We start from the raw sequence: 27454 nt of genomic DNA, 5'->3' as shown, positions 1-27454 counted from the left end.
TAATTTCGACTTTGTATCTTATAATTTCTAATTATCTCATAATTTTCACTTTATATCTCATAATTTCCAATTTTCGTCTCATAAATTCCACTTTGTTTTTTATCATTTCTACTTTTTATCTCATAATTTTTACTTTTTATCTAATAATTTCCACTTTTTTTCTCAAAATTTCCACTTTGTATCTCATCATTTCCAATTTTTATCTCTTAATTTCCACTTTGTATTGTATAATTTCTACTTGTTATCTCATAACTTTAACTTTGTATCTCATAATTTCTACTTTTTATCTCCATTTCGATGACGTATCTCATAATTTCCACTTCTTATTTAAATATTTCCAAATTCTTTGACTTTCTTTTCTCATAATTTCCACTTTTTATCTCATGATACCAACCTACTAATCTCATAATTTTGATTCATCTCATTAGTCATAGACAAAAAAAATTGTTTGCCTTTACGTCATAATTTCGACTTCTTCTCTCACAATTATGAGTTAAAATATTTTTGTCATCTTTTTCCAACTACAAAAAAAAGGGTCAAAATATTAGGAACGACCCTCAGTGTGATAAGTAATTAGAACAAATAAAAATAATAACACATTTTATTTTTTTGGTTTAAGAACACACACAATGAGCACTAAATCTGACACACATCTTAAACAACACCTCCCCACCGGCCTCAATAAAAAATAAAAAATAAAAACAACAACAAAAAGTTAGCTAACAAAAGAAAAGTGTTAATATATTCTACGTTGAAATAACTACTTTACAAATGCAACTTTATAGAATGAGAGCAGAAATATGAGAAATAAAAGTCATAAATAAAGAAAAAGTTCAGAGGAGGGCGTCGGCCCCGAACCGCAGGAGACATCAGCGGTGTCTCCGCCTCCACATGAGACATCAGCGGTGTCTCCGCCTCCACATGAGACATCAGTGGTGTCTCCGCCTCCACATGAGACATCAGCGGTGTCTCCGCCTCTACATGAGACATCAGTGGTGTCTCCGCCCCCACATGAGACATCAGTGGTGTCTCCGCCTCCACATGAGACATCAGTGGTGTCTCCGCCTCCACATGAGACATCAGCGGTGTCTCCGCCTCCACATGAGACATCAGCGGTGTCTCCGCAGGGACAGCTGACGGCGGAAAGTGTGCTGCTCCTCCATCGCCGTCACGGGCTCGTCCGCTGACCTCCGCCTGCCGCTCAGCAGTCTCCGCACCAGACAGGCCGCCGCCACCTCGCCGCCGCTCCGTGCTCGGCACTGCTCCGACCTGCGGCCGACCTTCGGCGAAACGGATAAACATGGGGAAATTGTTTTCATATTTCCGTGCCTGGCATGTTTTCACACGACAGAGACAAGGGAACAAACCAGAAAAAAGAGCAGCATTCTTGCTGCAAAGAAGCGTGCAGTATTTCCAACACCGAAAACAAGACGAGGTCACAGCGCAGGAGGAGCCATTCCAAAGAAGTGACGTCATAAACAAAATCCTAATAATAATAACTAAAAAAAAAAGCATCAAAACTGCATGTAAAGGCTGGAAAGCCCAAGTAAAATGCTAACAGTTAGCACCTTCTCCAGATAGTGTCAGGTAACAAAACATATGACTCTTAACCTCAAATGTTAAGATGTTGTTGTGGTTTGTGCAGCCCTTTGAGACACTTGTGATTTAGGGCTATATAAATAAACATTGATTGATTCAATGATTGATTGATGTATACCCAATTAATAAGCTAGGCTGACCATATTGTGAAATCCCAAAAAGAGGACACATATATGCGTCATATAGGTGAAAATTTGCCAATGATACTTGAACTTGCTTTATAAATAATATATTTGTTTAAATAAAGCATTTTTTCTCCTCTGTTGATAGTATAACAAAATAAGTCACACTTCTATTTTGTAACATTCATAGTTTTAGAAACAGTAGAGAGGTAGCAATATTCAAAATAACCTCTTGTATATAATATACACATAAATAATGCCTCAAAACAGGTTAATTATTTTTAAACAAAAAACAGGTAACAGTCCATTCTTTAAAATGTCTCTTCTCCGTCCAGTGGACCATTCAATCAATCAATCAATGTTTATTTATATAGCCCTAAATCACTAGAGCAGGGGTGCCCACACTTTTTCTGCAGGCGAGCTACTTTTCAATTGACCAACTCGAGGGGATCTACCTCATTTATATATATCATTTATATTTATTTATTTATGAAAGAGACATTTTTGTAAACAAGTTAAATGTGTTTAATGATAATACAAGCATGTGTAACACATATAGATGTCTTTCTTTCACAAAGACAAGAATATAAGTTGGTGTATTACCTGATTCTGATGACTTGCATTGATTGGAATCAGACAGTAATGATGATAACGCCCACATGGCTGCTGCAAGATCATTATTATGAAAATATGACCGAGAGGAAGGCGAGAAACACTTTTTATTTCAACAGACTTTCGCGCCGTCCCTTCCGTCAAAACTCTAAAGGCCGACTGCACATTTCCTATCTTCACAATAAAAGCCCTGCTTCATGCTGCCTGCGCTAACAAAATAAGAGTCTCGGAAAGCTGGCGTGCACAAGTGATGTGCACGCCAGTTTTCTGAGGGATCGCTTGTGCACGCCAGTTTTCCGAGACTCTGTATTTAGTTAGCGCAGGCAGCATGAAGCAGGGCTTTTATTGTGAAGATAGGAAATGTGCAGTCGGCCTTTCGAGTTTTGACGGAAGGTACGGCGCGAGAGTCTGTTGAAATAAAAAGTGTTTCTCGCCTTCCTCTCGGTCATATTTTCATAATAATGATCTTGCAGCAGCCAGCGTCATCTCACAAGACCCTCCGGTACCGTGAATGTCATTTAAGTGACGTCTTGGTGAAGATTGATGATCACTCATTTTTAGGTCTATTTTTTTTAAAAGCCTGGCTCGAGATCGACTGACACACCCCCCGCGGTCGACTGGTACCTCGCGATCGACGTAATGGGCACCCCTGGTCTAGTGTCTCAGAGGGCTGCACAAATCACAACATAAGGGCAAGGAAAACTCACACCCAGTGGGACGTCGGTGACAATGATGACTAATGTAAAAAAATATAAATAATGCCTCAAAACATTTGAAACAAAAACAGATGTTCTCAGAGAATACACCATAGATGAAGGGTATTTAGCAAATCAGTTAAAACAACAAAAACAGAGGTAGCATTTAATAATTTAAGCCAATTATTTTAGGCTTCTGTAAAAATAAAAAAAATAATGCAGAGTTAACATTTAAAACAAAAAAAGAACCTTTCCCGGCAAAACTCAAACCAACACTTCCTGTCAATAGCGTCACTTCCCTATCTTCCCCGGAAGTCCCGCCCCCCAGCCGAAGCCATTGGCTAACACCCCCGTAGCCTGCCGCTACAATATTTACGGCTAGAATTCACCAACTCGAGTAATATATATACGGTAACTTAACCCTGGACGTACATTGAAAATACACGCAACCCTAATTCAAAATGCCGGACAATTGAGGCATTTAAAAAAAAAAAACGCCCGGACCCCCCTGCAAAAGAGGTCATGTCCGGGGAAAAGAGGAGGTATGGTCAGCCAAAATAAGCTAAACAAGCTAGCATACATTGGTGGCATGCTAACATTAGCAAGCTAACAGTTAGCATGTACCAAAGTATTTAAATGTACGAGTCTGAGGTGTACACCTGTAAAAAATAGCTAAAAAAAAAGATCTAACAATATAATGCTAACATGCTAACAGTTAGCGTGTACCAAAAGTACCAAAAATATATGACTCTGAGATGTACACCTGTAAAAATAGCTCATAAAGAAGATCAAACATAATCGAAAATTGGTAGCATAGCATAAATTGGAATCATGCTAACATTAGCAAGCTAACAGTTAGCATTTATCAAAGTATCAAAATGTATGACACCAAGGTCTATACTTGCAAAAATGTGCCCAAAAATCAAAACATATTGTCCACATGCTAACGGTTAGCATGTACCAAAGTACCAAAATGTATGACTCGGAGGTGCATACCTGTAAAAACAGCAAACAAAAAACCGTAACATAATAATGTTAGCAATAATGATTAGAAAAGCGCGATATAAATCTCAGTTATTATTATTATTATCGCTTGTTGCTAGCATAACATGTTGTCAGCATCGCACGTTGTTAGCATTGTGTGTTAACATTGAGTGTTGTTACATCACGTTTTGTTCGTATCAGGTTTTTTTTAACAACATGGTTTTTTAGCATTGCTTGTTTTTAGCATCACGTTTATTTGGGTGATGCGAGCATAACATGTTGTTAGCATTGTGTTGTTAGCATTGTGTGTTGTTAGCATTGAGTGTTGTTAACATTGAGTGTTGTTACCATTGAGTGTTGTTACCATCACATTTTGTTCGTATCAGGTTTTTTTAACATCATGCTTTGTTAGCATCGCTTCTTTTTAGCATTACGTTTTGTTGCGTGTTGTTAGCATAACGTGTTGTTAGTATCACATGTTGTTAGCATTGTGTTGTTAGCATTGTGTGTTGTTAACATTGAGTGTTGTTACCATCACATTTTGTTTGTATCAGGTTTTTTTTAACATCATGCTTTGTTAGCATCGCTTCTTTTTAGCATCACGTTTTGTACCGTGTTGTTAGCATAACGTGTTGTTAACATCGCACGTTATTAGCATCGTGTTGTTGGGATGGTATGTTAACATTGTGTGTTGTTACATCACGTTTTGTGCTTATCAGGTTTTTTTAACATCATGTTTTGTTAGCATCGCTTGTTTTTAGCATCACGTTTTGTTGCGTGTTGTTAGCATCATGTGTTGTTAGCATCGCACGTCATTAATATTGATTTGTTAACATTGTGTTTTGTTACAGCACGTTTTGTTCTTATCAGATTTTTTTAACATCATGTTTTGTTAGCATCGCTTGTTTTTAGCATCACGTTTTGTTGCGTGTTTTTAGCATCATTTGTTGTTAGCATCGCACGTTATTAAATTTTGTTGTTAGTATCGTGTGTTGTTAACATTGTATGTTGTTACATCACGTTTTGTGCTTATCAGGTTTTTTTAACATCATGTTTTGTTAGCATCGCTTGTTTTTAGCATCACGTTTTGTTGCGTGTTTTTAGCATCATGTGTTGTTAGCATCGCACATCATTAATATTGATTTGTTAACATTGTGTGTTGTTACAGCACGTTTTGTTCTTATCAGATTTTTTTAACATCATGTTTTGTTAGCATCGCTTGTTTTTAGCATCACGTTTTGTTGCGTGTTGTTAGCATCATGTGTTGTTAGCATCGCACGTCATTAATATTGATTTGTTAACATTGTGTGTTGTTACAGCACGTTTTGTTCTTATCAGATTTTTTTAACATCATGTTCTGTTAGCATCGCTTGTTTTTAGCATCACGTTTTGTTGCGTGTTGTTAGCATCATGTGTTGTTAGCATCGCACGTCATTAATATTGATTTGTTAACATTGTGTGTTGTTACAGCACGTTTTGTTCTTATCAGATTTTTATAACATCATGTTTTGATAGCATCGCTTGTTTTTAGCATCACGTTTTGTTGCGTGTTTTTAGCATCATGTGTTGTTAGCATCGCACGTCATTAATATTGATTTGTTAACATTGTGTGTTGTTACAGCACGTTTTGTTCTTATCAGATTTTTTTAACATCATGTTTTGTTTGCATCGCTTGTTTTTAGCATCACGTTTTGTTGCGGGTTTTTAGCATCATGTGTTGTTAGCATCGCACGTCATTAATATTGATTTGTTAACATTGTGTGTTGTTACAGCACGTTTTGTTCTTCTCAGATTTTTTTAACATCATGTTTTGTTAGCATCGCTTGTTTTTAGCATCACGTTTTGTTGCGTGTTTTTAGCATCATGTGTTGTTGGCATCGCACGTTATTAACATTGTGTTGTTGGCATTGTGTGTTGTTAACATTGTGTGTTGTTACATCACGTTTTGTTCTTATCGGGTTTTTTTAACATCATGTTTTGTTAGCATCGCTTGTTTTTAGCATCACGTTTTGTTGCGGGTTTTTAGCATCATGTGTTGTTAGCATCGCACGTCATTGATATTGATTTATTAACATTGTGTGTTGTTACAGCACGTTTTGTTCTTATCAGATTTTTTTAACATCATGTTTTGTTAGCATCGCTTGTTTTTAGCATCACGTTTTGTTGCGTGTTTTTAGCATCATGTGTTGTTAGCATCGCACGTCATTAATATTGATTTGTTAACATTGTGTGTTATTACAGCACGTTTTGTTCTTATCAGATTTTTTTAACATCATGTTTTGTTAGCATCGCTTGTTTTTAGCACCACGTTTTGTTGCGGGTTGTTAGCATCATGTGTTGTTAGCATCGCACGTCATTAATATTGATTTGTAAACATTGTGTGTTGTTACAGCACGTTTTGTTCTTATCAGATTTTTTTAACATCATGTTTTGTTAGCATCGCTTGTTTTTAGCATCACGTTTTGTTGCGTGTTGTTAGCATCATGTGTTGTTAGCATCGCACGTCATTAATATTGATTTGTTAACATTGTGTGTTGTTACAGCACGTTTTGTTCTTATCAGATCTTTTTAACATCATGTTTTGTTAGCACCGCTTGTTTTTAGCATCACGTTTTGTTGCGGGTTTTTAGCATCATGTGTTGTTAGCATCGCACGTCATTAATATTGATTTGTTAACATTGTGTGTTGTTACAGAACGTTTTGTTCTTATCAGATTTTTTTAACATCATGTTTTGTTAGCATCGCTTGTTTTTGGCATCACGTTTTGTTGCGGGTTTTTAGCATCATGTGTTGTTAGCATCGCACGTCATTAATATTGATTTGTTAACATTGTGTGTTGTTACAGAACGTTTTGTTCTTATCAGATTTTTTTAACATCATGTTTTGTTAGCATCGCTTGTTTTTGGCATCACGTTTTGTTGCGGGTTTTTAGCATCATGTGTTGTTAGCATCGCACGTCATTAATATTGATTTGTTAACATTGTGTGTTGTTACAGCACGTTTTGTTCTTATCAGATTTTTTTAACATCATGTTTTGTTAGCACCGCTTGTTTTTAGCATCACGTTTTGTTGCGTGTTTTTAGCATCATGTGTTGTTAGCATCGCACGTCATTAATATTGATTTGTTAACATTGTGTGTTGTTACAGCACGTTTTGTTCTTATCAGATTTTTTTAACATCATGTTCTGCTAGCATCGCTTGTTTTTAGCATCACGTTTTGTTGCGGGTTTTTAGCATCATGTGTTGTTAGCATCGCACGTCATTGATATTGATTTGTAAACATTGTGTGTTGTTACAGCACGTTTTGTTCTTATCAGATTTTTTTAACATCATGTTTTGTTAGCATCGCTTGTTTTTAGCATCACGTTTTGTTGCGTGTAGCCATCCTTACTTTACTTTAACACTAGTGTGCCTATAAATATGTCCTTTTTACTAAAACTAATATTCACCCTTTATGTGGAATTGAAAGGACATTAGAGGTATAAAATAACAGTTTACATAACGGGTGCTGTTATTTATTCTCCTGGAGGAATCCTCGTCTGAGCTAGCAAGAAGCTGCCGATAGCTGTGGATGCTAACAGGCTAGGCTAACTTCATCACGTTCTGAGGGGCGTGCCGAGTCGAGCCAGGCCGAGCTGAGTAAGCTGAACTGTCTGGCCTTTCAACGATCTTTTTGTTAACAAGTGCCCTGGACAGATTCAACACCCACACCACTGTTTATTTCCTGGTTCCAGCATCCTGTCGAGATGGACAATCTCAGTGACGCCCTGGAGAAGCTGAAACTTGCATCGACGGACAGCACAACAGACAGCGTGGAGAGCTGCCTGGACTGCCTGCTGAAAGCGCTCGTCAACAATAACACCGAGGCTAGCGCAAAGATTCAGGAAATGGGCGTCCTTCCAATGCTGCCCACTATGCTAACCCCGCAGTCAACTTGCACCCCAAAAGTTGCTAACATAATTGCAGAGATGGCAAAAAACGAGTTCATGCGCAGTGCCTGCGTTGAAGCTGGCCTCATCCCGCCTCTCATTCAGCTGCTAAACTCAACCGATCAAGAAGTTCTACTGCAGACAGGACGAGCTCTAGGCAACATCTGTTACGATAGTCATGAGGGCAGGATCGCGGTTGACCTGGCAGGAGGGGCTCAAATAGTAGCTGAACACATTAAAACCCTCTCCCAAAATACCGAAGTGGCAAACGAGAAGCTCTTGACAGTCTTTTGTGGCATGCTGACGAACTATAGCAATGATAACGATTCCTTACAAGGTCAGCTAATCAGCATGGGTGTCATTCCCACTCTGGTCAAGCTCCTGGGCGTCCATTCTCACAACACTGCTCTGACCGAAATGTGTCTCATCGCCTTTGGGAACTTAGCTGAGCTAGAGTCAAGCAAAGAGCAGTTTGCATCCACCAACATTGCAGAAGAGCTGGTTTGTCTTTTTCAGAAGCAAACAGAGCACGAGAAGAAAGAAATGATTTTTGAGGTTTTGGCTCCGCTAGCAGAAAATGACGTGATCAAGTTGCAGCTAGTGGAGGCGGGCTTGGTAGAGTGTCTCCTAGAGGTGGTGGCCCAAACGATAGATGGAGAACGAGAGGAAGAGGTGGCCCAGTTGAAGACTGCCTCTGACCTAATGGTGCTCTTGCTGCTCGGAGATGAGTCCATGCAAAAGCTGTTTGAGGGCGGAAAGGGGAGCGTCTTTCAGAGAGTTCTCTCCTGGATACCGTCTCATAACCACCAGCTACAACTAGCTGGGGCTCTTGCTATTGCTAATTTTGCCCGCAACGATGGTAACTGTATCCACATGGTGGACACCGGTATCGTACAGAAGCTACTGGAACTGCTTGACCGCCACGTTGTGGAAGGCAACGTCACCGTGCAACACGCAGCTCTTAGCGCACTACGAAATCTAGCCATACCTGTGGTGAACAAATCCAAGATGCTCTCTTCTGGAGTGGCCGACGTGGTGTTGAAGTTCTTGCAGTCCGAGATGCCGCCAGTCCAGTTTAAACTCTTGGGGACTTTAAGAATGCTTATTGATACACAAGTGGAAGCAGCGGACCAGCTCGGCACCAACGCGAAGCTGGTGGAGCGTCTGGTGGAGTGGTGCGAAGCTAAAGATCACGCCGGGGTGATGGGAGAGTCCAATCGACTTCTTTCTGCTCTGATTCGACATAGCAAGTCCAAGGAGGTGGTCAAGATGGTCATCCAGGGAGATGGAGTCAAGCACTTGGTAACCATGGCGACCAGCGAGCACATCATTATGCAGAACGAAGCACTGGTGGCGCTGGGCCTTATCGCTGCACTTGATTTGGTTGCAGCTGAGAAGCACTTTGTGGCTGCCGACCTCGTCGCGGTTCTTCACAAGCTTTTGTCTGATGAAAGGAGTGCACCCGAAATTAAATATAACTCCATGATCCTCATTTGTGCAGTCATGGGATCTGAGCCTCTCCACAAAGAAGTTCAGACCCGTGCGTTCATCAATGTGGTCTCAAAGCTCCGTTCGCACGAAAACAAGACGGTGTCGCATCAGGCTTCACTCACTGAGCAACGGCTAACCGCCCAGAGCTAGAATGCTTACCCAGCTCCAGTCCTATTAATGCCTGCACCTACTTTACCTTGTAACCCCCTCCTCCCCTCCCACCCCTTCTATCGTCGTCATGTGCCAAGGTACAATGTTGCATTATCAACCAAACAGTCCGACACATTTATATATAATGTAGAGCATACTGAAAAAATACATTAGAAGCTGTAGGAACATCCCTACACTAAAAGCCATAATAATGAGGTTTATTTATTTGGGTGATGCGTTCAAAGGTCCTTCATAATAAGACTGTCACTCTTTACTTGTGCATGCAACGCAATATAGATGACCATAGCTGTGACGCCATTCTGCCCAACGCCATGAATGACGCGGCTCAATGTGTCTCCATATTAAATATACAACTGCATGTTCTTTTTTTTCCTGTCTTTTGAAACCCAATACTTTTTCCAGTGTTCCAAAACAACTTATGTTGGGTCTACAGATTTAGGGCAAGGAAGTGCTAATGCCAAACACAAGTTGATTAGTCCTGTCTAGTTAACATATTCCCCCATATAGTGGCCACAATAGAGAGTAGCTGGTGACTGTTTTATTTTTTTAATATTAACAACCTAATATTAACTTTTTTTTTTAATCACCCACATTAATTAATTTGATTAAAATCAATTTATAAACATTTTATCAAATAAACTCCAATAAAAATAGATATAATAGTGTCTGAACTAAAGGATGTATCTCAACATCTTTCCAATATCGTCCAAATAAATGTGATTTAATTAAATATACAAATATATTGTCACAAATAAAAAGTAGGCTTCACCATAGTTTTTTATAATTATTTTTTTTTCCCAAATAAGTGTTATTGAATTAAATATAATGAATCCAAACATACTGTACATACATTTATAAATGTTTTCCCAAATCAATTATATTATTACTAATTTTTCTGATTTTTTCAAATTAATAAAGTATATTCATATAAAACAGCATAAGGAAACGCATACAAGCATGTTTAACATATAAACCAACAACGGCGTGGCGCAGTGGAAAAGTGGCCGTGCGCAACCCGAGGGTCCCTGGTTCAAATCCCACCTAGTACCAACCTCGTCACGTCCGTTGTGTCCTGAGCAAGACACTTCACCCTTGCTCCTGATGGGTGTTGGTTGGCGCCTTGCATGGCAGCTCCCTCCATCAGTGTGTGAATGTGTGTGTGAATGGGTAAATGTGGAAGTAGTGTCAAAGCGCTTTGAGTACCTTGAAGGTAGAAAAGCGCTATACAAGTACAACCCATTTATTATTATTATTATTTTAGCATCATGTGTTGTTAGCATCGCACGTTATTAACATTTTGTTGTTAGTATCGTGTGTTGTTACATCACGTTTTGTGCTTATCAGGTTTTTTTAACATCATGTTTTGTTAGCATCGCTTGTTTTTAGCATCACGTTTTGTTGCGTGTTTTTAGCATCATGTGTTGTTAGCATCGCACGTTATTAACATTGTGTTGTTAGCATTGTGTGTTGTTAACATTGCGTGTTGTTACATCACGTTTTGTGCTTATCGGGTTTTTTCAACATCATGTTTTGTTAGCATCGCTTGTTTTTAGCATCACGTGTTGTTAGCATCGCATGTTGTTAACGTTGTGTGTTGTTTTATCGGGCACCACAACATGATTGTAGAAAACAAGACCAATAGTGTAACACATGTAATAAGTGCAAAAGCAAACATGTGTGAAGTTGTGACCATGTGACCATGTGACCATGTGACCAAGTGACCATGTGACCATGTGACCATTTGCTATCTTCACCTCTTCATGTAAGGCGTGCACACACGGCAGTCCTTCAAGCGCCATGCCGCCATCTTGGAAGATGTTGTCATGGCAGAGTGCACACAAATTGTCAACATCCTTCTGGAAAACGACAACAAAACAAACACACGTTTAACATTTGTACATTTGCTCATCCAGATCTTACATTTGCATTCATGTTGTTGCCGTGGATTGTTTCCGCGGCGCAAAGGAAAATTGGCACGAGCCAGGCGAGAATGCAAGTACATTTTTATTTATTAAACACTATAACTAACAAAAGGGGAAACAAATGGCGCGCACAATGGCGGAGAACAAACTTGACTAATGAAAAAAACAAAAGACTAGCACAAAGGCTACAAACTATAGACCAGGGGTGCCCACGCTTTTTCTGCAGGCGAGCTACTTTTCAATTGACCAACTCGAGGGGATCTACCTCATTTATATATATCATTTATATTTATTTATTTATGAAACAGACATTTTTGTAAACAAGTTAAATGTGTCTAATGATAATACAAGCATGTGTAACACATATAGATGTCTTTCTTTCACAAAGACATGAAGCAGGGCTTTTATTGTGAAGATAGGAAATGTGCAGTCGGCCTTTAGAGTTTTGACGGAAGGGACGGCTCGAAAGTCTGTTGAAATAAAAAGTGTTTCTCGCCTTCCTCTCTGTCATTTTTTCATAATAATGAACTGGCAGCAGCCAGCGTCATCTCACAAGACCCTCGGGTGCCGTGAATGTCAATCAAGCAAGCTACGGAATTTGCCGCCAATGTTTTTCTTGTAAAGTGTATGGAAGCTGGATGAATTAGATGCCAAAAAACCAACCACTTTCATGTGGTATTGTACAGAAAGGACAACTTTTTTTCTCCTCCATTTGAAAATGTGGGCGTTATCATCATTACTGTCTGATTCCAATCAATGCAAGTCATCAGAATCAGGTAATACACCAACTTATATTCTTGTCTTTGTGAAAGAAAGACATCTATATGTGTTACACATGCTTGTATTATCATTAAACACATTTAACTGTTATGGTTTACTAAGGAGGACGTGACGGCAAACGGACACCAGGTGGCAGTATGTCCAAAGATTTATTAATATATATATATATATATATATATCTATATTAACAAATGTATATATGTAATAATCAATCAACAGAAAACATACTAAGTAAATGGAGCGTGGCAAAAACTCTAGAGTGTATGGTGTTAGTCTAAGTGTGTTAATTAACTGAAGTGTGTTTTACCCAAGTGTTGACAAAAGAGAACGCGGAAGTCCGTGGGGCAGGCAGAGGGTTCAGGTCAAACGAGCGAGGAGTCGAGGTACAAAGGAGGCAGTCAGAATCCAGAGGGAGATCCAGGGAAAAGAGTGAGACGCACAGCTCACCTTGCGGGCGACGGAGGATTGGTACGCATTTGGAACTAAGTTCCCGCACGGATCCCTGTGTCCACTGGTCTTTTATGCTGCTCATCGTCAGTCACAGGTGTGTCCTGCAGCCGGCTGCGGCGGAGAGTGGGCGCGGTCCGCTTGATGAATGCGGGGGCGTGTCTGGAGTGCGCTGTCGGCGGGTCCTCTGGTTGGACTCGCAGCGGAGAGAGACGCAGAATGCGCATGTCCCACAACATTAACTTGTTTACAAAAATGTCTCTTTCATAAATAAATAAACATAAATGATATATATAAATGAGGTAGATCCCCTCGAGTTGGTCAATTGAAAAGTAGCTCGCCTGCAGAAAAAGTGTGGGCACCCCTGAGTTAGATCCACTATGTACTGGACTCTTAAACTATTATGTTAGATCCACTATGGACTGGACTCTCACTATTATGTTAGATCTACTATGGACTGGACTCTCACTATTATGTTAGATCCACTATGGACTGGACTCTCACACTATTAAGTAAAATCTTCTATGGACTAGACTCTCACACTAATATGTTAGATCCACTATGGACTGGACTTTCACTATTAAGTTAGATCCACTATGTACTGGACTCTTAAACTATTATGTTAGATCCACTATGGACTGGACTCTACTATTATGTTAGATCCACTATGGACTGGACTCGCACACTATTATGTAAGATCCACTCTGAACTGGATTATCACTATTATGTTAGATCCACTATGGACTGGACTCTCACATTATTTTGTTAGATCCACTATGGACTGGACTCTCAAACGATTATGTTAGATCCACTATGGACTGGACTCTCACTATTATGTTAGATCTACTATGGACTGGACTCTCACTATTATGTTAGATCCACTATGGACTGAACTCTCACTATTATGTTAGATCCACTATGGACTGGACTCTCACTATTATGTTAGATCCACTATGTACTGGACTCTTAAACTATTGTGTTAGATCCACTATGGACTGGACTCTACTATTATGTTAAATCCACTATGGACTGGACTCTCACACTATTATGTAAAATCCATTCTGAACTGGATTATCACTATTATGTTAGATCCACTATGGACTGGACTCTCACACTATTATGTTAGATCGAGTATGGACTGGACTCTCTGGTGATTTAACCTCCAATTCCAACCCTTGATGCTGAGTGCCAAACATTGCACATGTCTTTTAGCGTATTCACTTGTGTGTGATATCATGTGCGATACAAGCAGCCATGGAGCGTGTTTACTTGTGTGCGATATCATGTGCGATACGAACAGCCCTGCAACGTGTTTACTTGTGTGTGATATCATGTGTGATACAAGCAGTCTTACGTAGTGTTTACTTGTGTGTGCGATATAAGGGGTCCTGCAGGGAGTTCACTTGTGTGTGATATCATTTGCGATACAAGCGGTCCTGCAGTGAGTTCACTTGTGCGTGATATCATGTGCGATACAAGCAGTCCAACAGTGTGTTGACTTGTATGTGATATCATGTGCGATACAAGCAGTCCTGCATAGTGTTTACTGTGTGTGATATCATGTGCGATACAAGCAGTCCTGCATAGTGTTCACTTGGGTGTGATATCATATGCGATACAAGCAGCCATGGAGCGTGTTTACTTGTGTGCGATATCATGTGCGATACAAGCAGCCCTGCAACGTGTTTACTTGTGTGTGATATCATGTGTGATACATGCGGTCCTGCATAGTGTTTACCGTGTGTGATATCATGTGTGATAGAAGCAGTCTTACGTTGTGTTTACTGTGTGTGATATCATGTGCGATACAAGGGGTCCTGCAGGGAGTTCACTTGTGTGTGATATCATTTGCGATACAAGCGGTCCTGCAGTGAGTTCACTTCTGTGTGAGATCATGTGCGATACAAGCGATCCGCAAGTGTGTTTACTTGTGTGTGATATCATGTGCGTTGCAAGCAGTCCAACAGTGTGTTGACTTGTATGTGATATCATGTGTTATACAAGCAGTCCTGCATAGTGTTTACTGTGTGTGATATCATGTGCGATACAAGCAGTCCTGCATAGTGTTCATTTGGGTGTGATATCATATGCGATACAAGCAGCCCTGCAGCATGTTTACTTGTGCGTGATATCATGTGCGATACAAGCAGTCCTGCAACGTGTTTACTTGTGCGTGATATCATGTGCGATACTAGCGGTCCTGCAGCGTGTCTACTTCTGTGTAATATCATGTGTGATACAAACGATCCGCAACTGTGTTTACTTGTGTGTCATATAATGTGAAATACAAGCAGTCCAACAGTGTGTTGACTTGTATGTGATATCATGTGCGATACAAGCAGTCCTGCAGCGTGTTTACTTGTGTGTGATATCATGTGCGATACAAGCAGTCTTGCAGCGTGTTTACTTGTGTGTGATATCATGGGCGACACAAGCTGACCTGCAACGTGTTTACTTGTGTGTGATATCATGTGCGATACAAGCAGTCCTGCATAGTGTTTATTGTGTGTGATATCATGTGTGATAAAAGCAGTCTTGCGTAGTGTTTACTGTGCGTGATATCATGGGCGATACAAGCGGTCCTGCAACGTGTTTACTTGTGCGTGATATCATGTGCGATACAAGCGGTCCTGCAGAGTGTCTACTTCTGTGTGATATCATGTGCGATACAAGCGATCCGCAAGTGTGTTTACTTGTGTGTGATATAATGTGAGATACAAGCAGTCCAACAGTGTGTTGACTTGTATGTGATATCATGTGCGGTACAAGCAGTCCAACAGTGTGTTGACTTGTATGTGATATCATGTGCGATACAAGCAGCCATGGAGCGTGTTTACTTGTGTGCGATATCATGTGCGATACAAGCAGTCCTGCAACGTGTTTACTTGTGTGTGATATCATGTGTGATACATGCGGTCCTGCATAGTGTTTACCGTGTGTGATATCATGTGTGATAGAAGCAGTCTTACGTAGTGTTTACTGAGTTTGATATCATGTGCGATACAAGGGGTCCTGCAAGGGAGTTCACTTGTGTGTGATATCATGTGCGATACTAGCGGTCCTGCAGAGTGTCTACTTCTGTGTAATATCATGTGCGATACAAGCGATCCGCAAGTGTGTTTACTTGTGTGTGATATAATCTGAGATATAAGCAGTCCAACAGTGTGTTGACTTGAATGTGATATCATGTGTTTTACAAGCACTCCTGCATAGTGTTTACTGTGTGTGATATCATGTGCGATACAAGCAGTCCTGCATAGTGTTCACGTGGGTGTGATATCATATGCGATACAAGCAGCCCTGCAGCATGTTTACTTGTGTGTGATATCATGTGCGATACAAGCAGTCCTGCAGCGTGTTTACTTGTGTGTGATATCATGTGCGATACAAGCAGTCTTGCAGCGTGTTTACTTGTGTGTGATATCATGGGCGATACAAGCGGTCCTGCAACGTGTTTACTTGTGCGTGATGCGTGATATCATGTGCGATACTAGCGGTCCTGCAGCGTGTCTACTTCTGTGTGATATCATGTGTGATACAAACGATCCGCAACTCTGTTTACTTGTGTGTCATATAATGTGAGATACAAGCAGTCCAACAGTGTGTTGACTTGTATGTGATATCACGTGCGATACAAGCAGTCCTGCATCATGTTTACTTGTATCTGATATCATGTGTGATACAAGCAGTCTTGCAGCATGTTTACTTGTGTGTGATATCATGTGCGATACAAGCAGTCCTGCATAGGGTTTACTTGTGTGTGATATCGTGTGCGATACAAGCAGTCCTGCATAGGGTTTACTTGTGTGTGATATCATGTGCGATACAAGCAGTCCTGCATAGGGTTTACTTGTGTGTGATATCATGTGCGATACAAGCAGTCCTGCATAGGGTTTACTTGTGTGTGATTAAAACTGACTTTAACACTTTTAATGTGTTAGCTTATTTTTTGCACTTAAATGCCGTTTAATACTGTTAGTAACTGGAAGCAGCGTTTGATTGTACGACCACAGAGATGGTTGTGTGCCACTTACTACCGCCATTGTGTGTTTGTCCTGCAGAGAGAGTCTCTTCTCCAGGGACTCGGTCAGTTCTGGGATGGTGCTGATGCGCTTCTCTGTCATGGCCGACTTGGGGCGCCCGCTGTCGTCGGAGGAGGCCCTGCGAGCTCTCTGGTGACCTCGCACCTCATCCTTCTCTTCCCTCTTCTGCCCGTGGACGGTGGCCGGCGCCATGGCGTTGGCGTGCAGCCGCTTCAGCTTCATGGCGTCTAATTGGGACTGACAAAGAAATTAAGGTTTTACACAGCGTTACACAATTTTACACATTACAGAGCGCCACACAGCGTTACACAGTGTTACACAACGTTACGCCGCGCTACATGTTACTCAATGTTACACATTATGACAGCTTCACACAGCAAGCGCCACACAGCGTTATACAACATTACGCAATGTTACACGTTATTCAATGTTACATGTCCCACAGCGTCTCACAGTGTTACACAATTGTACACATCACACAATTTTACAAGTTACGCAGCTATACGCAGCGTTACGCAGTGTTACACAACATTACCCAACGTTACATGTTACTCAATGTTACACAGCGCCACAAAGGTTTACACAGCATTACACAGTGTTACACGATTTTACGCATTACACAGCATTACACAGCATTACACAGCATTACTCAGCATTAGACAGCATTAGACAGCGTTACACAATTTTAGATGTTACACAGTATTACACAGCGTTGTGGAATTCGACAGGTTACACTGCATTACACAGAGTTACACGGTGTTACACAATGTTACACGTTACACACAGCGTTATGCAGCGTTACACGACATTACGCAATGTTACACGTTATTCAATGTAACACGTCACACAGCGTCTCACAGGGTTACACAGTGTTACACAATTGTACACATTAGACAGCATTACACAATTGTACAAGTTGCGCAGCTCTACACAGCATTACGCAGCTTTACACAACATTACCCAATGTTACATGTTACTCAATGTTACACGTTACACAGTGTCACAAAGCGTTACACAGCATTACACAGTGTTACAAGTTTTTATGCATTACACAGCATTACACAGCGTTACACAATTTGACATGTTACACGGTATTACACAGCGTTATGGAATTTGACAGGTTACACTGCATTACACAGTGTTACACGGTGTTACACAGAGTTATACAATTTGCCATTTTACACAGTGTTACACAGTGTTACACAATTTGACACGTTACACAGCGTTATGTGGCATTACACAATTTTGCACAGTGTTACACAATTTTACACTGTGTTACACAATTTGACATGTTACATAACGTTACAGAGCGCTACATGGCGTTACACAGCCTTACACATCGTTACACAGCGCTCCACAATTTGACATGTTGCGCATCGTTACACAGTGCTACACAGTGTTACACGACGATACACAATTTTACACAACCATTCACAAATGTTAGCCAACGTTAAATAACCTCCAATAATGGTTGGTAGGGTTTTCATTCACCGTCTCATTGATCTTATCGTACAGTCAAACTTTACGTTAAGGGACCAAGGGAACATGGAAGGAAGGAAGGAAGGAAGGAAGGAGGGAGGGGAAGGAACAAAGGAAGGAAAGAAGGGTGTGAAGGAAGGAATGAGTTAAGGATTGAAGGAAGGAAGGAAGGAAGGATGGAGGGAAGGAAGGAAGGAATAAATTAAGGAATGAGTGAAGGAAGGAAGGAAGGAAGGAACAAAGGAAGGAAGGAAGGAAGGAATGAGTTAAGGGTTGAAGGAAAGACGGATTATAGGAAGGAAGGAAGGAAGGAATGAGTTATGGGTTGAAGAAAGGAAGGAAGAAAGGAGGGAAGAAAGGAACAAAGAAAGGAAGAACTGAGTTAAGGATTGAAGGAAAAAAGGATTATAGGAAGGAAGGAATGAACAAAGGGGGAATGAGTAATGAATTTAAAGAAGGAAGTATAGGAGAGAAGGAATATAGGAAAGAAGGAAGGAAGGAAGGAAGGAACGAACGTACGAACAAAGGAAGGAAGGAACGAACAAACAAACAAAGGAAGGAATTAGTTAAGGCTTGAAGGAAGACAGGAACATAGGAAGAAAGGTATAAAGGTGCAGAGGAAGGAAGAAAGGATTTAGAAATAAAGGAACATAAGAAAGAAAGGAGGAAGGAAGGAAAGAACAAATGAAAAAAGGAAGGAATTAATGAGTGAAAATTTTAAAGAAGGAAGAAATGAAAGAAGAACAGAAGAAATGAAGGAAGAGCAGGAGGAAGGAAGGAAGAAAGGAAAAAGGAATTAAGGAAGGATTAAATTAAGGAATGAGTGAAGGAAGGAAGAAAGGAAGAAAGGAAGGAAGGAAGAGCAGGAGGAAGAAAGGAAGGAAGGAAGAAAGGAAAAAGGAATTAAGGAAGGAATAAATTAAGGAATGAGTGAAGGAAGGAAGGAAGGAAAGAAGGAAGGAAGAAAGGAAGGAAGGAAGAAAGGATGGAAGGAAGGAAGGAAGGAATAAATTAAGGAATGAGTGAAGGAAGAAAGGAAGAAATGAAGGAAGAGCAGGAGGAAGAAAGGAAGGAAGGAAGAAAGGAAAAAGGAATTAAGAAAAGAATAAATTAAGGAATGAGTGAAGGAAGGAAGGAAGGAAAGAAGGAAGGAAGCAAGGAAGGAAGGAAGCAAGGAAGGAAGGAATAAATTAAGGAATGAGTGAAGGAAGGAAGGGAAAGAAGGAAGGAATAAATTAAGGAATGAGTGAAGGTAAGGAAGGACGGAAGGGAGAAAGGAAGGAAGGAAGGAAGAAAGAAAGAAAGGAAGAAAGAAAGGAAGCAAGGAAGGAAGGAATAAATTAAGGAATGAGTGAAGGAAGGAAGGAAGGAAGGGAAAGAAGGAAGGAATAAATTAAGGAATGAGTGAAGGAATGAGTGAAGGTAAGGAAGGACGGAAGGGAGAAAGGAAGGAATGAAGGAAGGAAGAAAGAAAGGAAGAAAGGAAGGAAGGAAGAAAGGAAGGATGTACATGTGTGTTCCATTACTTGCATCTATTATGTACAATTTTAAAGAAGTTGTTTTCCAACCATGATCAGATGTTTGTAAATAAGCTGAGATAGGCACCAGCGCCCCCCGCAACCCCAAAAGGGAATAAGCGGTAGAAAATGGATGGATGGATGTAATATTTATGGAAGTTTCAGTCCGGACTTAAGGAGAACCAAAGTACTTTTAAAGATGGTAAACGATCTCAGGTGGAGTTCTGACTCTCCAGAACTCTCCATCTTGGTTCTACTGGATCTCAGTGCTGCCTTAAATCCAGTAAATCACCTCATTCTTTGAAACAGACTGCGCCACCTGCTGGACCTCCCTGGTAAAGTTCTCCAACAGTCCAGATGGAACATTCCAGCTCCTCAAAGACCCATGACATCACATGTGGTGTGCCTCCAGGATCAGTTTGAGGTCCTATTCTTTTTCATATTTACACCAGTCCTTTGTCTCCAATGAGAACTATTTTAAATTGCATTTCAGCTATGAAGTCCTGGGTGGCAGATGACTTTGTACAGCTAAAACCAGGACAAGACTGAAGTCTTAGTCATTGGCCCTGAGGCCCTGAGAGAGAAACATATCCAAACTACTATCATTGTCTTCAACTCCATCACTCCAAGTGAAAAAACTGGGCGTCGTTTTTCGACGTTGACCTTAGTTTTATACCATATTCTTGCTTTATTACACGCTGTATAGATCAATCAATCAATCAATGTTTATTTATATAGCCCCAAATCACAAATGTCTCAAAGGACTGCACAAATCATTACGACTACAACATCCTCGGAAGAACCCACAAAAGGGCAAGGAAAACTCACACCAAGTGGGCAGGGAGAATTCACATCCAGTGGGACGCCAGTGACAATGCTGACTATGAGAAACCTTGGAGAGGACCTCAGATGTGGGCAACCCCCCCCCTCTAGGGGACCGAAGGCAATGGATGTCGAGCGGGTCTAACATGATACTGTGAAAGTTCAATCCATAGTGGCTCCAACACAGCCGCGAGAGTTCAGTTCAAGCGGATCCAAGACAGCAGCGAGAGTCCCGTCCACAGGAAACCATCTCAAGCGGAGGCGGATCAGCAGCGTAGAGATGTCCCCAACTGATACAGGCGAGCGGTCCATCCTGGGTCCCGGCGAGCGGTCCATCCTGGGTCTCGACTCTGGACAGCCAGTACTTCATCCATGGTCATCGGACCGGACCCCCTCCACAAGGGAGGGGGGGACATAGGAGAAAGAAAAGAAGCGGCAGATCAACTGGTCTAAAAAGGAGGTCTATTTAAAGGCTAGAGTATACAGATGAGTTTTAAGGTGAGACTTAAATGCTTCTACTAAGGTAGCATCTCGAACTTTTACCGGGAGGGCATTCCAGAGTACTGTAGCCCGAAATTAAAACGCTCTATAGCCCGCAGACTTTTTTTGGGCTTTGGGAATCACTAATAAGCCGGAGTCCTTTGAACGCAGATTTCTTGCCGGGACATATGGTACAATACAATCGGCAAGATAGGCTGGAGCTAGACCGTGTAGTATTTTATACGTAAGTAGTAAAACCTTAAAGTCACATCTTAAGTGCACAGGAAGCCAGTGCAGGTGAGCCAGTACAGGCGTAATGTGATCAAACTTTCTTGTTCTTGTCAAAAGTCTAGCAGCCGCATTTTGTACCAACTGTAATCTTTTAATGCTAGACATGGGGAGACCCGAAAATAATACGTTACAGTAATCGAGACGAGACGTAACAAACGCATGGATAATGATCTCGGCGTCTTTAGTGGACAAAATGGAGCGAATTTTAGCGATATTGCGGAGATGAAAGGCCGTTTTAGTAACGCTTTTAATGTGTGACTCAAAGGAGAGAGTTGGGTCGAAGATAATACCCAGATTTTTTACAGAGTCACCTTGTTTTATTATTTGGTTGTCAAATGTTGAAGTTGTATTATTAAATAGAGGTCGGTGTCTAGCAGGACCGATAATCAGCATTTCCGTTTTTTTGGCATTAAGTTGCAAAAAGTTTGCGGACATCCATTGTTTAATTTCATTAAGGAATGAGTGAAGGTCATTACAGGATTACAACACCCTGATTTCTGGTTTTTGCACGCTTGCAATTACTCCAGAATTTAGCAGCACATGGACCAGAAGGCGGGCTCACATTACACCAGTTTTAAAATCTCTGCATTGGCTCCCTGTGTGTTCCAGTGTCAATTCTAAGGTTTTCTTATAATTTATAAAGGTTTTTAATGGTATTGGGCCTTATTATCTTTCATATTTGCTTTTATCCATCAAACCTTCCCGGATCCTGAGATCCTTCGGCACTCGTCTCCTAATTAATCCAAAAGTCAGGACACAAAATCACGGGGATGGCATCTTTCCACTATTATGGCCCCTGTCTATGAAACAGGCATATAGAATATGATGTATTTTTTATTGTATAATAAACATTCAAGTGAAATTAAATAAGTCACTTTCCTGTGGAATAAACAGAGTTAAAACGTAAAAGAAATTCACCGGAACGTATCCTGACAAAGACCAGAAGGCGGTTGCGCGTTACACCAGTTTTAAAATCTCTGCATTGGTTCGCCATGTGTTGCAGTATCAATCTTAAGGTTATTCGGACGATTTATAAAAAAAAAAAAAAAAAAAATTATGGTATTGGGGCTTCTTATCTTTTCAGATTTTTTTTTAACATACGAACATTCGCGAATCCTGAGATTTCTTTGGCTCCGAATTATTCCGAAATTCAGGACACAAAGTCACAGGATGGCATCTTTCCATTATTATGGCCCCCGTCTATGAAACAGGAATATAGAATATGATGTAATTGTTATTGTATAAGAAACATTATTTTATTATTTATTTAATCTGACCACAGAATTTTCCTCCGGAAGGTCCACGTGATGTCAAATGAAACAAAAATGGAGCTGTTTGGCCACAATACCCAGCAAGATGTCAGGAAGACCTTTAATCCCAGGAACACCAAGCCTACCGTCAAGCCTGGTGGTGGTAGTATTATGCTCTGGGCCTGTTTTGCTGCCAATGGAACTCGTGCTTTATAGAGAGTAAATGGGACAGTGAAAAAGGAGGATTACCTCCAAATTAAATCATCAGCCCGGAGGTTGGGTCTTGGGCGCAGTTGGGTGTTCCAACAGGACAATGACCCCCAAACACACCTCAAAAGTGGTAAAGGAATGGCTAAATCCGGCTATAATGAAGGTTGTAGAATGACCTTCCAAAAGGTCCTGACTTAAACGTGTGGACAATGCTGAAGAAACAAGTCCAAGTCAGAAAACCAACAAATTTAGCTGAACTGCACCAATTTTGTCGAGAGGAGTGGTCAAATTTTCAACCGGAATCTTCCGGATGGCTACACAAAAGCGCCTTATTGCAGTGAAACTTGCCAAGCGACATGTAACCAAACACTAACATTTGGTCACATTTTTAGTCGACTCATAATAAATTCACAAAAGAAGCAAAATTCATGAATGTTTTTTTGTGACCAACAATCATGTGCTCCAATCACTCTATCACAAAAAAAAAAAAGAGTTGTAGAAATGATTGGAAACTCGTCACAGCCATGAAATTATGTTCTTTACAAGTGTATGTAAACTTTTGACCATGACTGTATATACATATACATATACATATACATATATATATACATATATATATACATATACACATCAATGTATAGTAACTGCATGTAAAGTAACTGTATAGTTACTTTACATGCAGTTACTATACATAGATATGTATATGTGTTTATATGTATATGTATATACAGTCAGCTTTTGGCCCTCGGCCTAATTCTTTTAGCCCAATGTGGCCCCACAGTCAAAAATTATAACACCCCTGATTTACACAATGTTAACAGTTAAAAAAAACAATGAAATAATGATATTATTATTGTGAATATTAATCAATCAATCAATCAATGTTTACTTGTATAGCCCTAAATCACTAGTGTCTCAAAGGGCTGCACAAACCACTACGACATCCTCGGTTGGCCCACATAAGGGCAAGGAAAAACTCACACCCAGTAGGACGTCGGTGACAATGATGACTATGAGAACCTTGGAGAGGAGGAAAGCAATGGATGTCGAGCGGGTCTAACATGATACTGTGAAAGTTCAATCCATAATGGATCCAACACAGTCGCGAGAGTCCAGTCCAAAGCGGATCCAACACAGCAGCGAGAGTCCCGTTCACAGCGGAGCCAGCAGGAAACCATCCCAAGCGAAGGCGGATCAGCAGCGCAGAGATGTCCCCAGCCGATACACAGGCGAGCAGTACATGGCCATCGGACCGGACCCCCTCCACAAGGGAGAGTGGGACATAGGAGAAAAAGAAAAGAAACGGCAGATCAACTGGTCTAAAAAGGGTGTCTATTTAAAGGCTAGAGTATACAAATGAGTTTTAAGGTGAGACTTAAATGCTTCTACTGAGGTGGCATCTCGTACTGTTACCGGGAGGGCATTCCAGAGTACTGGAGCCCGAAATGAAAACGCTCTATAGCCCGCAGACTTTTTTTGGGCTTTGGGAATCACTAATAAGCCGGAGTCCTTTGAACGCAGATTTCTTGCCGGGACATATGGTACAATACAATCGGCAAGATAGGATGGAGCTAGACCGTGTAGTATTTTATACGTAAGTAGTAAAACCTTAAAGTCACATCTTAAGTGCACAGGAAGCCAGCGCAGGTGAGCCAGTACAGGCGTAATGTGATCAAACTTTCTTGTTCTTGTCAAAAGTCTAGCAGCCGCATTTTGTACCAACTGTAATCTTTTAATGCTAGACATGGGGAGACCCCAAAATAATACGTTACAGTAATCGAGACGAGGCGTAACAAACGCATGGATAATGATCTCAGTGTCATAACCCGCTACCCCGGTCATGGCATGATTTATGTTTGGTAGTTTTTCTGTGTTAGTCTGTTTCCTAGGTGCACCCTCCTTCCTTGTTTACTTTCGGTTTCCATGGGCACTAATTCTCCTCACCTGTTTTAGTTTTGCAATTAGTGTTCCCACCAGGTGTTTTGGTTCATCACCTCCCTTTATAGTGTGCTGTCACCCAGCAATAGTTGCTGGGTCAATGTTAGCTGAAGGCAACATTTACGTTCTCCTGTTTCTTCTCCTTGCAATAGTAAGTTTGTATAGACTAGCATTCCTCGTGTTTTCACTTTGGTGACATTTTGGTTTTGCTCCACGCTTGTCAGCGTCCTCAGTTTGTATTTTGTTGATGCTGCTTTAATTATATTAAAAATACTTAATCTTGCCTCCACGCTACTCCTGCATGCTTCCTGCGTTGCTGAGGAACACAACAATCGAAGCCATGCGCCCTCGAAGACGTAACACTCAGCGTCTTTACTGGACAGAATGGAGCGAATTTTAGCGATATTACGGAGATGAAAGAAGGCCGTTTTAGTAACGCTTTTAATGTGTGACTCAAAGGAGAGAGTTGGGTCGAAGATAACACCCAGATTTTTTACCGTGTCGCCTTGTTTAATTATTTGGTTGTCAGATGTTAGAGTTGTATCATTAAATAGAGGTCGGTGTCTAGCAGGACCGATAATCAGCATTTTGGCGTTAAGTTGCAAAAAATTAGCGGACATCCATTGTTTGATTTCATTAAGACACGCCTCCAGCTGACTACAATCCGGCGTGTTGGTCAGCTTTAGGGGCATGTAGAGTTGGGTGTCATCAGCATAACAGTGAAAGCTAACACCGTATTTGCGTATGATGTCACCTAGCGGCAGCATGTAGATGCTGAAGAGTGCAGGGCCAAGGACCGAACCCTGGGGAACGGTGTTAGCTTTCACTGTTATGCTGATGACACCCAACTCTACATGCCCCTAAAGCTGACCAACACGCCGGATTGTAGTCAGCTGGAGGCGTGTCTTAATGAAATTAAACAATGGATGTCCGCTAATTTTTTGCAACTTAACGCCAAAATGCTGATTATCGGTCCTGCTAGACACCGACCTCTATTTAATAATACAACTCTAACATTTGACAACCAAACAATTAAACAAGGCGACACCTTAACATAGTCCGAGGTCACATTGTTATGGGAGACGCACTGCACCCTGTCAGTAAGATAAGAGTTAAACCAAGACAGGGCTAAGTCTGACATACCAATTCGTGTTTTGATCAGTTCTAATAAAATATTATGATCGACGGTATCGAAAGCAGCGCTAAGCAACATAGATGACGCATCAGAATCCATCGTTAGCAATAGATCATTAGTCATTTTTGCGAGGGCTGTCTCCATGGAGTGATTTGCCCTGAAACCGGATTGAAAGGTTTCACATAGATTGTTAGACGCCAAGTGTTCATTTAACTGCTCCGCAACAATTTTTTCGAGGATTTTTGAATATAATAATATGGAGTTTAGTCCTGTAAGACTTTCATGGACAAAGGTGAAGTTTTTACCACGGTGGGAAGCGATGCCCTTCGGTCCACTTTGGTCCGTACGGGTCTTCGAAAGCTCCGTTTCCTGTCCCTGGACCGTCCGCCCTCCGCGCCGTGGCCCCAGTAGCTGCTCATCCACTTGGTGAAGTTGCCGTCGTCGTCCTCGTCGTTGTCCGTGATGATGGCGGGCAGCAGACGCAGCGCCATGGTGGCACACGCAGGCTGCTGACTGGGGACGATACCGGCCGCGACCCCGATATCCTTCTCGTTCTTCGGGTGGAGAGGAATGAAGGTCACTGGTGTTGGACGCGAGGTTTTGGCACCGAGCCTCTTTTGTCTTTCCAGCGAGGCAGCAGCCTGAGGCAAAGTCCACTCGCCATACTTTCCATGCGCGTGACCTATAATCATCGATAATTATGGAGCGCGGTTTGACACCGCATGTGTCCCACTGGCCTCCAGCTCGTGTCACACAACTCATCTCATATCTACACAATTCGTCTCTCGCCGCACACCAGGACAACTGCACAACACATCTCAGAAGGCAGGCTCGCATTACACCAGTTTTAAAATCTGAGCATTGGCTCCCTGTGTGTCCCGGGATCAACTTTAGGCTTCTTCTTGTCGTTTATAAATGTTTTTAAGGTATCAATCAATCAATCAATGTTTATTTATATAGCCCCAAATCACAAATGTCTCAAAGGACTGCACAAATCATTACGACTACAACATCCTCGGAAGAACCCACAAAAGGGCAAGGAAAACTCACACCCAGTGGGCAGGGAGAATTCACATCCAGTGGGACGCCAGTGACAATGCTGACTATGAGAAACCTTGGAGAGGACCTCAGATGTGGGCAACCCCCCCCACCCCCCTCTAGGGGACCGAAAGCAATGGATGTCGAGCGGGTCTAACATGATACTGTGAAAGTTCAATCCATAGTGGCTCCAACACAGCCGCGAGAGTTCAGTTCAAAGCGGATCCAAGACAGCAGCGAGAGTCCCGTCCACAGGAAACCATCTCAAGCGGATCAGCAGCGTAGAGATGTCCCCAACCGATACAGGCGAGCGGTCCATCCTGGGTCCCGACGAGCGGTCCATCCTGGGTCTCGACTCTGGACAGCCAGTACTTCATCCATGGTCATCGGACCGGACCCCCTCCACAAGGGAGGAGGGGACATAGGAGAAAGAAAAGAAGCGGCAGATCAACTGGTCTAAAAAGGAGGTCTATTTAAAGGCTAGAGTATACAGATGAGT

At 41.4% G+C, this 27454-nt stretch overlaps 2 protein-coding genes across 2 annotated transcripts; one reads left to right on the top strand and one right to left on the bottom strand.

Moving 5' to 3' along the window:
• Positions 1-614: 614 nt before the first annotated feature.
• lnp1 (leukemia NUP98 fusion partner 1) lies at positions 615-26504 on the bottom strand. Its single transcript, XM_061888325.1, has 4 exons — positions 26223-26504; positions 16787-17032; positions 11358-11459; positions 615-1280 (listed from the first exon to the last, which is right to left on the bottom strand). Exons 1-4 carry the CDS (start codon positions 26406-26408, stop codon positions 1110-1112), a joined length of 705 nt encoding a protein of 234 aa, XP_061744309.1. The 5' UTR covers positions 26409-26504; the 3' UTR covers positions 615-1109.
• LOC133543359 (rap1 GTPase-GDP dissociation stimulator 1-like) lies at positions 7397-10830 on the top strand. Its single transcript, XM_061887890.1, has one exon. It carries the CDS (start codon positions 7759-7761, stop codon positions 9580-9582), a length of 1824 nt encoding a protein of 607 aa, XP_061743874.1. The 5' UTR covers positions 7397-7758; the 3' UTR covers positions 9583-10830.
• Positions 26505-27454: the final 950 nt, after the last annotated feature.

Source organism: Nerophis ophidion, linkage group LG26 (genome assembly GCF_033978795.1).
Source record: "Nerophis ophidion isolate RoL-2023_Sa linkage group LG26, RoL_Noph_v1.0, whole genome shotgun sequence".
Classification (NCBI taxonomy): domain Eukaryota; kingdom Metazoa; phylum Chordata; class Actinopteri; order Syngnathiformes; family Syngnathidae; genus Nerophis; species Nerophis ophidion.
Note: the sequence above shows the minus strand (reverse complement) of the source record. Positions and strands in the feature narration are given on the sequence as shown.

Coding starts and splice junctions, on each gene's coding strand:
- LOC133543359 (XM_061887890.1), top strand. CDS start 7,759: ATGGACAATCTCAGTGACGCCCTGGAGAAGCTGAAACTTGCATCGACG.
- lnp1 (XM_061888325.1), bottom strand. CDS start 26,408: ATGGCGCTGCGTCTGCTGCCCGCCATCATCACGGACAACGACGAGGAC. Junction 17,033..26,222: donor GGGCATCGCTTCCCACCGTG/GTAAAAACTTCA, acceptor TTTCTTTGTCAG/TCCCAATTAGACGCCATGAA. Junction 1,281..11,357: donor TGCACGCCTTACATGAAGAG/GTGAAGATAGCA, acceptor GTTTCGCCGAAG/GTCGGCCGCAGGTCGGAGCA.